The sequence below is a fragment of the Eurypyga helias genome, unplaced genomic scaffold (genome assembly GCF_000690775.1).
Source record: "Eurypyga helias isolate BGI_N326 unplaced genomic scaffold, ASM69077v1 scaffold16925, whole genome shotgun sequence".
Classification (NCBI taxonomy): domain Eukaryota; kingdom Metazoa; phylum Chordata; class Aves; order Eurypygiformes; family Eurypygidae; genus Eurypyga; species Eurypyga helias.
Window position 1 is genome coordinate 3,796 of NW_010249782.1, and position 16,477 is coordinate 20,272.

At 46.6% G+C, this 16,477-nt stretch overlaps 1 protein-coding gene across 1 annotated transcript in view; it reads right to left on the minus strand.

Moving 5' to 3' along the window:
• Positions 1–4,616: 4,616 nt before the first annotated feature.
• LOC104509529 (rho GTPase-activating protein 32-like) overlaps positions 4,617–16,477 on the minus strand; it is a gene marked incomplete at both ends in the record, with an annotated part of 16,237 nt that continues 4,376 nt past the window's right edge. The window contains 3 exons of the mRNA XM_010151498.1: positions 4,617–4,698; positions 14,013–14,090; positions 16,146–16,268. Of these exons, the coding sequence (XP_010149800.1) occupies positions 4,617–4,698; positions 14,013–14,090; positions 16,146–16,268 (283 nt within the window). The remainder of the gene's footprint in view (positions 4,699–14,012; positions 14,091–16,145; positions 16,269–16,477) is intronic.

Consider the following 16,477-nt stretch of genomic DNA (forward strand, 5'->3'; position numbering starts at 1 on the left):
TGAGACAGGAATTTGAAAAGCCCTCCTTAAAACTGGGCAGAGCTGCTGGGGTTATTAATTCTTTTATCCTAAGCCAGGCTGAGGAACTGGTGAGAATGAGCCCCAGAGTTTTAAAAATGCTCATTGTTTTGGAAAAAAGAAAGGGAAACATTACCTTCTCATCCCCCATTTCTTCAGTTAAGCTCTAACTGCAAACTGCATCCTTAGTCTTTGTCTCCCCACTGAGACCGGATGCTCCCCAGCAGCAACCATGCCTAGAAACCTTCCAACTGTCATACCAAGGCACACCTCAAGGAAGATTCCAGACACAGCAGGATGCTACTCGATAGCAAAATCATAGAATCACAGAATGGTTTGGGTTGGAAGGGACCTAAAGGTTCATCCAGTTCCCACCCCCTGCCATGGGCAGGGACACCTTCCACTAGACCAGGTTGCTCCAAGCCTCATCCAGCCTGGCCTTGGACACTTCCAGGGATGGGGCATCCACAGCTTCTCTGGGCAACCTGTTCCAGTGCCTCCCCACCCTCTCCGGGAAGAATTTCTTCCTGATATCCAATCTAAACCTCCCCACTTTCAGTTTAAACCTGTTACCCCTTGTCCTGTTACTACAGGCCCTTAGACACGACACAATTTGCATGTATGAGGTGAAGCATGATACGTGATTTTAAATACTGTTAAACCACAAATACCCAGAATTATGAGAAAGAATGGACTGGAGCAGATAGCTGAGACATGCTGCCCGTGACTGTCAACTACGCCAGAGCGATGAGTGGGGACAATACGAACGCACACACGCACGTAGACACACACTGCTTCCAGAAAAGACCAACCAGAGATGGACAGTAGTGAGGAGGAGTAAACCCAGCCACAGTCTACAGGCAACTCCCCAGTGTTCACTTAGAAGGGAAAAACAAAAGCTATTAACCTTTGTTCTCCTAAGCAGCACAGTGGACATCTAAAAGATTCACTGATCAAGCAGCTGAAATTCAAACGCAACTTTTCATCCTCTATCTCATCAAAAATCCTTATAAATACAAGCCGATTCCATCTACTGTAGTACTGAGTTTCAGCCGCACTGTCAGTAAAAGGTATTGTCTGGGAAACATGGGCTAAGAAGTTACCACTGGAGTATTGTATGTGAGCAAGAATACAGGAGGAATTTAGAAAAGAGGGCAAGTGCTCAAGATAACTGAGAGTTGGTGAGCCCACACTACCTCCCTGGATCTTCGCAGTGGGTTTTACATCAACAGAAACAGCCAGGATTAGCAGTTTGCAGCCCACCTGTAAAAAACAGAACTGGAGAAGAGAAGGCTCCGGGGAGACCTTACAGCCCCTTCCAGTGCCTGAAGGGGCTACAAGGAAGCTGGGGGGGACTTTTTACAAGGGTCTGTAGTGACAGGACAAGGGGTAACGGGTTTAAATTCAAAGTGGGGAAGTTTAGATTGGATATCAGGAAGAAGTGCTTCCCTGAGAGTGTGGGGAGGCACTGGAACAGGTTGCCCAGAGAAGCTGTGGATGCCCCATCCCTGGGAGTGTCCAAGGCCAGGCTGGATGAGGCTTGGAGCTACCTGGTCTAGTGGAAGGTGTCCCTGCCCATGGCAGGGGGGTTGGAACTGGATGGTCTTTAAGGTCCCTTCCAACCCAAACCATTCCATGATTCTATGATAAAAGGGACGGTTTTCCTGCATGGTCCATTCCCTTTCACTGATCTCAGGCACCGGTTGCATTAACCCTGGTGTAAGCACGTACACCACAGTCAAAGAAAATATTCTTTCTAACAGCAGAGTTTGCACTTCAACCCAACCCTCCTCTCCCACTCCCTGTGTTTCATTCTCATTTCAACCTCAGGCAGTGTCTGTACTGAGCTGCAGACCACGGCAATGTTTTATGATTCTACTAAAATGCTGTCCCCATCACTTCTGCAAATCCAAACCTCTAATTACAAATAATAACAAAAACGCAGGGCAGGAAGTTCTTCGCTTCCCATCTGCTTTTCATTAGATTACTCAACCCAGCCAAATCTATGGATAATTAAACAACTCAAGGAATTCTACATTTGCAAATGCCTTCTTGGCGAAGAGCTTTATGCTGCAGATCCAAACTGTCCTAGATCCTCTACGCATCATGTTTTGATTAAAGAAAATAAAGTTTGCATGTTGATTAGTATGTCTTATCAAGCCCAAATCTAAAGCTTCACATTAATTCTAGATGAAGTACCCTGCTAATGTTGAGCAAGGACAAAAGCTCCAAGAGGTTCCTTTTAGAAAAGTCTCTATTCCTGGGTAAAAGCCAACTGGGTGTTTCAAACATGGGTGAAAGGAGGAAATTAACTGAATTGGATATTTAGATGTACAGAAACACCCTGTATGTTTAAGCCATAGATTAGGATGCACTAAATGTGCAGAATACGGGTGGGGAAAATGCAAGCTCTTCTGCGTTATCCCAGCAATGCAATTCCTCGCGAGGCTCTGGAGCAGCCACTCAGAAGGGTCCAGTTTCCCATTCCGCAGCAGTGCTACTTAAGGCACTCCGGGTGCTCCAGACCCCATGCCACCTTCCTGGCCTGTGCTGACAAGGCATTCTGCGCGTGCAGTTGTGAAACCCAGACCCCTTCGCTCTCCCTTCCTCTTCTTCCCCTTCTGCATCTCACACATCAGTTTTTCCTGCAGGCAGATCGGCTCCTGGAGTTCTCCACCACCACATTCAACGTGCCTTAACTATGGGAACACCCTCCCCGGCTCCTACTAGCTCCTCCAAGCCACAATTCCTGTAACAACCGTGAAAGAGTCTTCCAGATTTCTGCCTCCCACCATCCTGTTACAGCCCAAGGTGGCAGAATTAGAAAGGACAATGCTACAAAGTAATGGTATCCTAAATTCTTCGTGCAGGGGAAGGGCAGGGATGGGTTGCAGAAACAGCTGTGACATTCATCCTAGCAATCCTTGCATCCAACGGCTCATAGTGTTCTTCTAGAGCAGTCTTTAGCCTTTAATTGCACTCACAGAACAACTATGGGGGAAGGTCAGCAGGGACACCCCCACAGCTTGGCAATATCTTCCATCTTAGGGCTTTTAACAGGACTTGGGCTTTTGGCATCAACTTTGTGACAAACATTTCCCAGGACTGAAAGTGGAAATCCACTCCCCTTGTGTGCTGTTAAGGCCAAACAGAACCTACTCAGCTATGCTTCTTCATTATTTCTCGTTAAAGCATGGCAAGAAATTACTCACTAGCTCATGACATGTAATTGCCTGAGCCATATTTAATAATAAATGCTTGCTGATGATTGCATCTATCAGCCCAGCCTGTATTGAAAGTTGCCCTTGTCCACACGCTTCAGCTGACCGCGTAGAGAGGAGTGACTGATCGCAGCGTTTAGAGATCAAATTCCAACAACAAAAGGCAGATACTGGATTTATGGAATGACCACCTGCTGCAGTGCTTTGCATGGCTGGAGCTCTTGGTGATACTGACTCTAGCAAATACATTCGCGTGTGCCCAGGAATTAAAGGCTGGAGATGCCAATGGCTGGGAGAACTATTTCCTCTCGCTGACAGCTCTCCGAAGCACGCCCATGAACGCAGGGCACCGACAGCCTAGGGTGCTGGGGACTTCCTGAACCTGAAGTTCCAAGCTGCAACACAAGATCTGATAAACGTATTTCCCTTTGTAAAAGTCAAACTTTTGGAGCACACCCATTTGTTTTAAACTATCACGTCAGCAATCTTGTATGACAAGGAACATCATTAAAATAGTGAAAAGGACCCCAGTTATCCAGCTTTCCAACTCAACTCACCGGCTGCGTAATGTTTTAAGAAAGCAATTTCAAACTGCTTCTCCTGATGCAAAAGATATACAGATGTATCTTTATATATACGAATATATAGATATTTAAAAAAATAATTGGAAGAGTAAAACAAAAGGTTTACCACCAGTAAATTCTGCAGAGCTCTCAGTTATGCCAGCACATCTAACGACAATCACTTCCAGCGTACGCTAGGATGACAGCAGATCCCATTTCCTATTTATTTTCCTTTCCTCAGCAGAGATGGGTATTAATTTGCCTGTATTTCATACAATACAAAACTGTCCAGAGGGCAGTAGGAAGCAGCTGGAGTCGTATACCCAGAGCAGAAGCAATTAGAATTCCAAGTTCTGTTATCCCTGACTTCCCCAGACACAAAGAAGCTTCCAGTACCTAATTAATCTATTCCATCGAAGTCAGCATAAACGTTTTTGGGTCACCTGTATGTTCTGTATGAAAAACACCTAACTCACAACACACTCCGGACACCGGGAACTGGGATGTTGCATGGAATCGCTACTTAGAGAGCTGAAGGAAACTTAAATTCTTAGAGTCTTTCAAGTCATGGAGGAGACAGACACGGACACCAGCTTACAAAACACCGAAGCTGAAAAGACACACAACAGCGGCGACTATTCCAGGAGAGGTAACGTGTAGACGATCGACACACGGAAAGGATCGCGTGGTATGGTACAGGATGATCAATACACAGAGTATGACGTGACATGTACAAAGGAGATATTAAAAACATGGAACACCAAGAAGACAACTCCATTCTCTTTCACTGTATCATAAAGCTTAATATTCATACCTGGTTTTGGCACAGAGTTGGTCACGGACTGCGGAACTTTGTCGTTGATTAGTTCAACACACTCGCTGGGAAAAAATCCAACCTGTAGTAAAAGCAGAAAGAGAGGCAGAATACTGAATGTGACGATTTTAAGATTGGAGCTGTTAAACCAGTAACGATTAAACATTTTCCTCGAACTCTGCTTGCCTGATGCTCCATAACATTATCCAACCTACAATGAACAGCCTAAGAGTAATAATTTTTCAAAATGATGCAGGCAAAAATTCTACAGACCGAATAATTAGTTCTGTAAAATACATTTTTCTGTGTTCTACGCTTGGTCTGCAGGATAGAGAGATTCAACTTGCAACAGAGAGTGGAGAGGATAAGTGTGCTACACACCCTTAAATCTCAGAGAGCCAGAAAGACTTGGTTTCCTGCAGCTGGCTGCATGCATGCAATGTGAAATTTAATGAAGACAGCAAGACGCTTCAGCTCTTAGCACCTCAGTTATCTGCACTCAAATCTCACCAGCACTTGACCCTTTTTCACTGTCAAAATACTGTATTTTATTCCTCTAAAAAAAGGAAATCAAATATGGGTCAATATATTTGCAGGCCTGCACAGTCCCACCGCAGAAAAACGTGTATTCTGGTAGGGTAGGTCAGGAGAAGGCGCTCTGAACGCACAAAGCGCCCTACTGTGTCGTGGCCTCACTGCATGCGCTGATGTGATGAGCGTGGGTGACGCTCCTGAAGCATTCAAACCGAGCGTGTTTGAAGATCTTGCTAAAAAAGTTCAATGTGGTTTTAGTTAACCTGAATTAAATTCAAGGTTAGAACTGAGAATAGGTTAAATAAAATATACATAAAATGAGTTGTACACTTGTAAGTAAGAACCCAGTGATTTGACTAGAATAAACACCAATATTTTTAGAAGGAACAGCATGGTGTAGCAAAGGAATCTCTAACAAGATTCTGAAGTTTTAACAGAACTCCTGGTGCGTATCTGCTTCTGAACGTGGACAAGCCCGTGCAACCTCCGCGCCTCAGTTTCTCCACCAGCAAATGACAAGGGATAACAGTGCCACATATCCATTCCTGGAAATTGCTTTGAGACCACAGCTGGCAAACATACTGCACAACCTGTTTAACCCTTCAGAAAGAATATTCCAGAAACAGCCCCCAGAGGCAGGACTCTCCTTAGCCAGCTTCACCAGGAATGACCCACCCTGGGCTCCCACAGCACAGTGCTGTGCAAGCGCTTTTGACAGGCACTGAACGGAGCTTCTTCTCCGCTGCCAGCATCCCTGACAATGAAAACACCTCTTCAACGGCTGGACTTGATCTTAAAGGTCTTTTCCAACCTCAAAGATTCTATTATCTCCAAGTGCCCAGTGCACATCAAGGTGGCTGATCGTTTTCAAACGCTGACCCGCAGCGTTCCTGCATCGACCGTTACCATCTTCCCTGGCATCCCCTCTAGCTCAGAAATGCTGGAGACAGCCTACACCAGCAGAAGGGTTGGAGACTGGAGTAAGGGGAGGATCTTAAGGTTGCCTTGAAATAGGATGTGCCTTCAGAAATTCACATGCCACTCAGATATCTCCGTATCTGGGGAGAAACGACATTATTTCCCTTTCAAGGATTCAGGATAAGGTGTGACCAGATAAGAGTTTTACACTTCCCAGCATCCCAACCTCCTCTCCACAGTGTCTTCCTTCTGACTCTCATCCCAAGTGTACGTCAAGCCCAACCAGACTTGCCTTTGGCAACTTTTATCCTCAGTACCTATTTCCAGACCTTTCTCACTTCCAGATCCCATCTCCTCACTCAACACAGCTCCCGTATTGTGACGTGTAATTCAAGCACCACCACCCTTCCGAGACGCCCCGTCTAAGACAGAAGCAGGATTTCCCGGCCGGTGTCAGGCATGTGATCTGGACAGCTGAAAGCATCGAGTCACTTCTCCCAGCCCCAGTTGGGTCAAGCGCTGCAACAATGTGTGGCCAGCGGATGGGCCCCAAGCTCATCAAAGCCGCAGAACTGGGCCAGGACTGCTGCCAGTCATGTCAGCACATCTATGAAATTCAGTGGAGCCGCATGGCAGTCGGCACTGCGAGTCTGGCAAACAGTCCCTTCTCTATTTATTCATCTTACACAACTCCCTTTTGTCTCCAAGGGGGAAAGAATAAAAAAAAAAAGTCTCCTTCCTACACCAAGTTGATTTTCACCCGTGAAGTTCCAAGCAATTTAGTAGCAGTACCATGCATGGTGTGTCTAGGTAAACACCCCAGACTTTGAAACTATTCCAAATTCCCTAAGGGAAGCAAGAGTTAATAGGAATACTTCTTCCCACACCCCCAGAATCCAAGGCAAGGTTTTGTCGGACACACAGTAATCCATCAGTTTCTGTTAAAGACTGGGAAAATGCTTTTTGTTAAGACTATGACAGCACGGGAAGAGAACTTGCAGCAGCAGCACTAGGAGTCAGTAAACATTGCCTCTCTGATCTATGGCTCCCTGTAACTGAGGCTGGCCAGTGCATTCCACTCCTGCTCAAGTGACTCCCAGAACTGAAGAACCCATCCAAAAACCAGGATAATGTAGGACTTCTCCCAATCACTCGCTCAGCTGGGTGTGCCAATTTTGCAAGGAGACGATATCTGGGAGTAATACAACGCAGTGGTGATTTTTGTGCAGTTTATAAATAGAAATATGCCGATTAGCACAAGAAAACCAGCCTGAACCATCACATACAGGGGCCTTCCTTGGGCAGCTCATGGCCCCATGATGCTGCTTTGCTAGGAGATGCTGAGGAACAGGCTGATTGGTACCTACAGAGAAAGTACCGATATTTAAACAAAATACATTCCATTTTTTTAATACTTCACTATAGGGAAAAGTGTCTCGGACGCTGTCTGTGCAAGAGATGCAGGAGGCAGTTATTAAGTTAGGAACAATGTACACATCCTGTGAAAATCTCACCCCATCAGACAAACGATATATTTGGGAGACTCCAGAGCGGAGGTGATACCGTCTCTTTCATTCTCAATGCTTTGAGAAGTCTTTTTTAATCGCCCACCAACAGTGATGCCTGAGATGGGTAAAGAAACCCGAAACACCTGGGCACCGGCCTTCCATTAATCATACCGAAACATGGTGGATGCAAATCCAACCCCAAATCCCCCACCACAATCAAAAGCTGGTTTGGCTCAGGTAGCTAACACCATGTGTTTCCTGTTTCAGTACGCAATGCTGAAGTATGAATTTAGAAATGAAAGAAGACCCAAGATGGTTATGTCACTGCTTTTTTGGGAACCTTTCCCAAAAAAACCCTGTACCTGTTCTCAATGTATCATGTTTGCCATCTTCACAACCAGTAATTATAATGGATTTTTTTAGGGAAAGCGAATTTTCACTCATGCTAGTGTTGACAAGCTCTCTGATGTTAACTCACCGCTAACAGTTCCGACAGCTCCCATGTTCTGACTTATTTATTCCAACTTTTCTTGCAAGATCCCCAAGGGATCATTGTCAGGGTCATAACCTGTAACTTGTGCCTCGTTCCCACCCACTCAAAAGATGCTGCTTTTCCTCCCATGGAAAGTTTTCCACGGTTTTGTATAAATAAATGAGTTTAGTCCAAGAGTTAATCTCAACAGATGTAGCAAGGCACTACTAGAGCTTGAGCCAGGATTAAAGGATTTGGCAACGTACGAAAATTAATAGCAAGGGTAGTATATATTTAGATAAATACAGGGTCATCTGAAGGTTAAAAAAAAATCACTACACACCTTAACCAAAGGCGGAAAGCACGGGCTACTGCTATATGCAAACATTTCTGCAACAGCCACTCTGTCTTTTATGCCAGCTTCTGCTAAACCGGAAGAGGCATGAGCTTTAAGGGGAAAGGTCAAAGTAACAGTAATAATTTTCAGTGTACGAGGAAGGAATTCAAACAAATGAGAAAGCTGAAGCAACATTAGTGGCAAACGAAACATTCTGTGAGGCATTTTGACTGTGTTTTTGATTTTGGCATAGGCTAGACTATGGGTTAAATTTTATTCAGATCTTTTTCTCCTAGTTTTCAATCACGCCAGGCTTACAAAAACCTAACAGTGCAGCACCGATGTTTTACTGCTCGTTTGGCTTTCACAAGCAGAACGTGCACTATGCTGCTTGCCAAGTAACCCTGTGGCAGTGGCTGGGGCGGAGAGCAGGGCACCCTCACCGTGCTTCCAAAGCAGGGCTGCACACCAGGGGCACCAGCTGCAGGAGGAGCAGGATCGTTAGTCCTCTTATCCTGAACTCTTGGAAAAGACAGCTGAACACCTCGGCCACAAAACCCTTCTCATTTCTTTTATTCACAAAAAGAATGTCGGTGTGGGACAGCAGATGTTAATTATCTATTCCTGACCCTGGGAAACCAGGTGAGGCTGGTCCAAAGCTCTTCTTTTAGCATTCCCACCGGCCGGGAACGGCGGAGCTGGCAGGCAGCGGAATGCTGAACATCACAACCAAAGGTCATGTGCGCTGCTAGAGAGAAGTGTGAGAAATCTCTGCTGCTCAGCCCCAGAAAGACCTTCCCTCCTGCGGTGCCCGCGGGGACGGCGGGCGAGCGCCTCTGCCCGTGCCAACCTTGCTGGGCGCCCGCAGAGAACGGGCAGCGGACGCGTGCAGAGTAGGAAAATCAGCTGGGTCGTCATTTTGCCCAACGTGTTGCTGCCGTTGGCTCTGGGCTACAAACGGGAGTGGCCGTCTGGCTGAGAAATGACATCAGAGGTGACACGTCCACCGGGGGCCGGCACATCGCCCGTCTTGCAGGTGAGACCATCCACCGGGCGCGTGGCTGCCCCTTGCAGTTCCCACACCGACGCGCGTGAACCAGAAATGGGAACTCGGCTTCCCGTTTCAGAACTGGTCTTTCCAAAGTGACACTGGCCATAAAAACGTGCCCAGCCTTCCCAGGCCATTTTGAGGAATCGGCACTCTGTGTTCACATCACATACCTGTTATTTCTTAGAAAACGGTGCACAAGGAAAAAAAATGCTCTCAACTAGCAGCCAATTTTACTCCCGACCAAGACAGAGCACGGCCCTTCCTGGGAAGTCTGTTCAGTCTTAAAGCCTGGATGCAGGCTCGGCACGGAACACGGTTTGAGAGCAAGGGCCTGTGTTTCACAACCAGTCCAAGCTCAGGTAAGCACAGGCTGGTTAAAAAAGCCCAGTCCACCTCTGGTTACGCACACTCCTGGGCATTGATTGGCGTCACCTCCAGCTTGCTGCCATGCAGCAGGGCAGCTACCCACAAGACAGAATTATTCAGAACATCAAAAGGCAGTTGTGCATCAAAAAAAAGGGCCTGTCCCTAATGATTCAGCTGCCTGAAACAGAGTTACTGATTGAAAAGACAAAGCATGAAGAAAAAGAAGAGGAGGAGAACAAAGAGGGCTGGAAGGCTGTTAGTGGAGGTGGCTGCAATCTAGGTAACAACCTTACAATGAAAGCAGTGACTCACTGAAGGCATTTGGAAAGAAAAAAGCTTGAGGAAAAATATCTTTAAAATCATTTTACTTTAACCAGAGAAAATGATAAGAAGCCTAGTGGGCTCTTTTGTTCCACACAGGATTAAGTGTCTTGCAGTGCAGTCATTAGATCAGGTACTGGGAGAAAGGCACCCACAACTGCAATACCGAAATGTGAAGGATAAGAAAAGTGGTGATTCATTCCCGAAGGACAGCTCTGGCTGGCAAAGAATAAACGGACTTCCATACTGAACCAAAGCTGCAGCCCATGCAACCCGTCAGTTCTGCGTTCCTGTTGACGTCTGAGGACCTGCCGCTATTCGCACAACACAGAGACCCGTATTTGTGAATTCTAACGGACAAGGGGACGTGCAGAAATGAATGCACCTCTGCCCAGACACACGGGCCACGGCTGCTTTAAACGCACAAAGCCAGGTGAGTAATTTCAGGCCAGACCTTTCTCCAGGTTGGGCAAAACCTTGCTCTCCACCTATCAAGACACAATGTACAATGAGAGCTGCAGTCCATTGGGTAAAACCGTGCTCCTTTCCTAGCACAAGGAAAACATCTGAGAAGTAACATGAACAAACTGTCCAAACACTTGGAATTTGGACCTCCCCCCTTTATCTGCTCCCAGACTCACAACTATCTGGCATTGTTGATTTATTTTATTAATTAAAATGACTGGATCAACAGATTGCTATCACGTTTACAACAACTATTGCTCCTTAATGGGATCAGAATTGTTTGCCTATAATAAATGCTTGAAAGGCTGCACCAGCTTCATCCATTCTGATACATATCATTATAATGGTGGTGGACGAAAAGCTGGACATGAGCCGGCTGTGTGCACTGGCAGCCCAGAAAGCCAACCGTATCCTGGGCTGGATCAGGAGAAGTGTGGCCAGCAGGGCGAGGGAGGGGATTCTGCCCCTCTACTCTGCTCTGGTGAGACCCCACCTGGAGTGCTGCGTCCAGCTGTGGAGCCCCCAACATCAGAAGGATACAGACCGGTTGGAGCGAGTCCAGAGGAGGCCACGGAGATGCTCCGAGGGCTGGAGGCCCTCTGCCATGGGGACAGGCTGGGAGAGTTGGGCTTGTTCAGCCTGGAGAAGGGAAGGCTCCGGGGAGACCTTATAGCACCTTCCAGTGCCTGAAGGGGCTACAAGGCGGCTGGGGGGGACTTTTTACAAGGGTCTGTAGTGACAGGACAAGGGGTAACGGGTTTAAATTGAAAGTGGGGAGGGTTAGCTTGGATATCAGGAAGTTGTTCTTCCCGGAGAGGGTGGGGAGGCACTGGGACAGGTTGCCCAGAGAAGCTGTGGATGCCCCATCCCTGGAAGTGTCCAAGGCCAGGCTGGATGAGGCTTGGAGCAACCTGGTCTAGTGGAAGGTGTCCCTGCCCATTGCAGGGGGTTGGAACTAGATGATCTTTAAGGTCCCTTCCAACCCAAACTGTTCTGTGATTCTATAACACCATTTTTCACCTATACGCTCTTCTAAAGTACTCATCAAGTTACACTTCTGCACTGAACCATAACACATCTCTAGTTCTGGTATATCAACACCAGAGAGAAATTTCTCTGAGTTCTCTTCTCACTGCAGCAGTTAGTATGGTCAAAAAGCTCCCCTACATCAGGAAATGTGTTTTTTTCTGTACACTCACAGCCTATGGGCCTTAAACTTGCGATACAGTTTAAAACCTCCTCTCTCTCTTCGTAGAATTTGCATCTCTTGGTAGCTGATGGTGTTTCATGGAAATGAAAAGCTCTAAGTACACTTCAAAGAAATGACAGAAACTGTCAATTCATAGGAAAAATGCACCTCTCTGCAAATCAGATCCGTGGTTGGGTGAAGAGATATGTTTATGCAGTAATAACTGAGCATAGCTTATGAAATTACTGCCTGTCAACTGAGATACAGCTGTCGAAGCCCACCTCTGCGCTAACCAGCTTTCCTCTGCAGTCAGCAGGAGCAGAAAGCCCACAGATGGTCTGGTACCCGATCTCAGCTGGCAGGCAGTGACTTCGTGAAACGCACCAACTTCAATTGCTGCATTTCTGCAAACACACCCCGAGAAGCTACTGAAACACCTCTTACGGCGGCTGCGCTGCCAGCAGCGTGGTTCAGCGGCCGCGACCCACTTCACATTCTGACAGACTCTTGCTTACAATTTAAGACGCCAGATTATTCCACCCCTAATTTTCTGTTAAACAAAAATACGGTGCTCTATTGCTGCAGCTGTTCAGATCTGTTGTGTCAGTACTGTGCACGGATACAGACAAACCCCTTTTCAAGCGCTCCGCTCATCAACGTATCCTTATGCTGGGATTGATCTGATCTGAGACAGAAAGCAGTGACAAACTGCAGAAGAGCTCCCTTGCTCCTTGTGTCTTTAATCACCGGCAACGCTCTTCTCCAGTCACAATTCCAGCCAGCCTGATGGCAAGCAGGAAGCTTGCAGTGAAGAATGGCATCTCCATCCTGCCTGGGAACGCCATCCACTCGCAGTCCATCAGCCCTGTGCAAAGTGCCTGCGCTCAGGCACAGATCAGAGTAGCTCTGGTTTGTTTTATTGATTCACTTAGAAGTTAAATGCGGCGTAGCCTGATCACTCCGAGCACTACTAAAGCATTTAATTAGTTTTTGATAGCATGGCAAAGACAGCTTTAGGGCTCCTAAGATTAAAACAAAAGCCACGCAAAGCCATAACACGGTTCAAAACTAGAACAGTCAAGTTTGTTCAAGAAACATCAATGTGTCAACTCTAAAACCAAATTTAATTTCAGAGCAGGTATCGTATGTCCACGCCGCTCTGAGGTTACAAACGAGATACTATCTGAACTCCCACATCTGATTTAAAGCCAACAAAAGCTGTATCGCACATGCTCTGGCTAACGGGACAGAAATGTAATCGTGTAACTAACACTCCATTCAGATGGGATTTGTAGTGTTTGGAGATCCAGTTGCACGCAGCCCTGATATTAACGACAGCAGAACCCCAATCTGGATCTGGTACAGAGAAGTCTGTCAGGGAAAATCCGAGGGTCTCTGAGAAGACTTTCCAGGCCAAAACACACAAGCGTCTGGTCAATTCTGACCCTCTCCAGAGCAAACACATAATTCCACCTACTCGCAGACAGCAACTGCAGTATGAAAACCCCTCCTCCTCAAAAGGAGAGGAAACGTGAGACACTACAGCGTGAGGAGGCAAGAAATCAGTTACCACAACCTTCAGTAGCTGCTGGGTTTTGTTTAGCAGAGACTTTCTAAGATTCCCTAATGAGAAAATCCAAGCTAGGGAATAAAACCTCTTTTGGAAGGAAAGTAGCATCTTGATGCAAAAGCTTTAGAACCTAATTCCCAGGTATGTTAAAGATCTTTTGAAAATTCAGTCTAAATCTTTCTGCTATAGCACTCGGAGACCAGTACTATGAACACGACCCGCTGAATGCAGACACGGAGGCACAGGTTAGGCGGGTGGCTTGTCCAAGTCAGCAGCAGTGTCTCATCAACCGGCTTTCTCCAAACCTGAATTTCTGCCCCATCTCATTCCAGACAGCGGAAGGGACGCGATGACTTGAATACCAGTGTCAGCTGCCTCGGAGGGGGTGCACCATCCCCTTCCGCTAACATCAGGCCAGCTGTCGATCAAAGGCTCGTGGCTATCCCTAACTCGCACAGTTGAGCAGGGAGAAAACTTCCCATGCAGGCCACGTGTCTGCTGTAGCCCAGGTCCAGAGGGGAAGGGGAAGTCCTCTTACGCCAATGCAAGGGCACTCCGCTTGTACTCATGAGCAAACCGGCGCAGGCACAGCAGCTCGATAAACACACCACTGAGATTCCTACCCTTATTTAAGTTGCACTATCTGGTCTGATGCTTGCACCTACCTGAAATCCATGTTTGCCCCTCCACCACGTGGTCAGCTCCTTCGGTGGCATATCAATAACAGACACTATGTCTCCCACCTGCAAAAGATTGGCAATATCAGTCGCCGCTCGTAATGTGTCTGAGAGGAAAGCACAACTCAAATAACTGCATTTTTCAGCACCACAAGAAACCACAGAACTAGAGCAAGTGCACCAACTCCAATCCTAAGACATCTGCCTTCGCAGAAGCAAACTGCGAGGTCGGAGAGTTGCTGCATTATACGACACACCGGATACGGCTGTCAGTAAGGAAACGACCCTCCACGCAGCAGGCTCTCTGCCAACGCGTACAGAAGCGTTCTGATTAAACTGCAGGCACAAGTGAGCGATGTCAAACGCTTCGGAAAATACTCTCAAGGAGCTGAACTCATTTTTACTCCATGGCCTGTGTATGTGTAGGTAGGCACTGACATACGTCTTCCTGTTTTCTTTCAGAGCGAAAAGTTAAGCTCCCTTTGTAGTTCACAAACTGACCAAGGCATGCTTTTCTTAATTAGAAAACAAACTAATTGGTGTGGTGTTACAGCCATGGGATGAAAAATGACCACGGAGACCAAACAGGTTTCTGAAGCTTTGCTCATCCCCTTAAAAAAAGGGTAATACTGCAGTAGTTCCAAAGGAGATCGGTACAGTCACTATTATATTTAGCTTGGTGGGAATCGGGAGCCGTGTGGCCTCTACAGTAGAAAATGAGACAGGCCAGAGCAGAAGGGGCAAAACCTAAGCAAGCTCTACAGCTGGGTACAGCAAATAGTGCTAACAGTAACGCCCAACTTCTACCAGCTGTTTTACATTGACAGATCTCAAAGTGCTTTACAGAGAAGGTAACACCCCCTGTTTTTCAGATAAGGATAACTGAGACACAGGGAAGTGATTTCCTCAAGGGAACAGCAAACCAAGAGCAAAGCAGATTTCCGTTACGGAAACTGCCCTCACCGCCAAGCGCAGAGAAGCCAGGTATTCTCCTCAGTGCTGGGGAGCAAATGCCCGTCAGCTACTACTGCAACTGCCTGTCAGAAATGAACAATAGCCTGAAGAGAGTTAGGGGTTAGGGAACAGTGGGTTAGGGAACAGTGCTTTGCTTAATACCGAGACACTGGCAAACGGCCTGTATCCTGCACCACCTGCGTTTTAACTTGGAAGAAGACATGCCCGCATGTCTTTCCGATTAGCGCCGTTCTCTGGCGTACACGAATAATTGCCTGGGATTTGAATATGAAGAAAACCCTGGCATGTTATTTTTACTGCCCGGGCTGCATGCTATGAATGTGATCACAAAGACTCCTTCGGGCACTGACTGTTTCCCTTTGCGCTTTTCTGTATAACACTGAATACTCCATTGATAGTCCCGCTGCACATTAACAATCAGAGCATAAAATGCCGCTTTCTGGGTAGAATAGACAAGAGCCAGATACCCAAAGACTTCCAGGGGCTGATATTCCACATGTGTGCTCCACAGCAGCTCCTACTCCACATCAAGTAAGATGTTCAGAACAGTATTAGATTATCACCTGCTTTTTAAGAACCAAATTCTTTCACAGTCTGACATGTGTGGAAACATGCAGCGTGAAACATGGAAACAGCAGAAACATGGAAACAGCAGCTCCTACTCCACATCAAGAAAGATGTTCAGAACAGTATTAGATTATCACCTGCTTTTTAAGAACCAAATTCTTTCACAGTCTGGTTCTTAAGAGTAGAAGCTCTTAAAAATGGTTTGAGACACAGAGTTGCTAAGAGGAGCACAGGTTGTGTAAACTGGGCAATGTATTGAACTGGCACGTGTCCACGCACACACATGTGGACAGCCTTCCTGAGCAGATACAACGCACTTTTAATGCGCTGTACAGAAGACTTGGCACTATCTGTTAAATCAGAAGATACTAATGCCAAGTAAAGCTATATTTTAAAGATGACTGAACTCCTCCCTGTATCCAACCCATTGCAAATCAATTGTTTAACCGAATCTTCTAAGCTTCACCTCACAAAACATCCTGAAGGCGTCCAAATATATTCCTGACATGCGCACACACAGAGACACACGTTACGCTCTTCTGTACATAACAAGGAATGTAAGGTCCTTTAATTATTTACCTCAAAGGACAGTTCGTCTGCTGCTTGAGCAATATATCTCTTAATAACATGGGCAGCAGCGATCGCAGGGACGTTAATGGATGATTCCTCATGGACTAGCAGGTGATTCCCCTTGTTATCAATCTGAAATAAAGAGCAGAGGAGACTGTGAGGCAGCTGAGGACATGTGAGGAGGCATTTTATTGGTGCTCATACACGGCAGAGACTTCAAGCTGATTCACAGAGACAGCACAGCTTGGGGGTCCCCTGAGGAGAGTGGCATGGAGAGACAGCGTAGGGCACGGCACAGCAAGAGGGAAGCAGACCAACGATTCCTAAAGAGTATTTCAGCA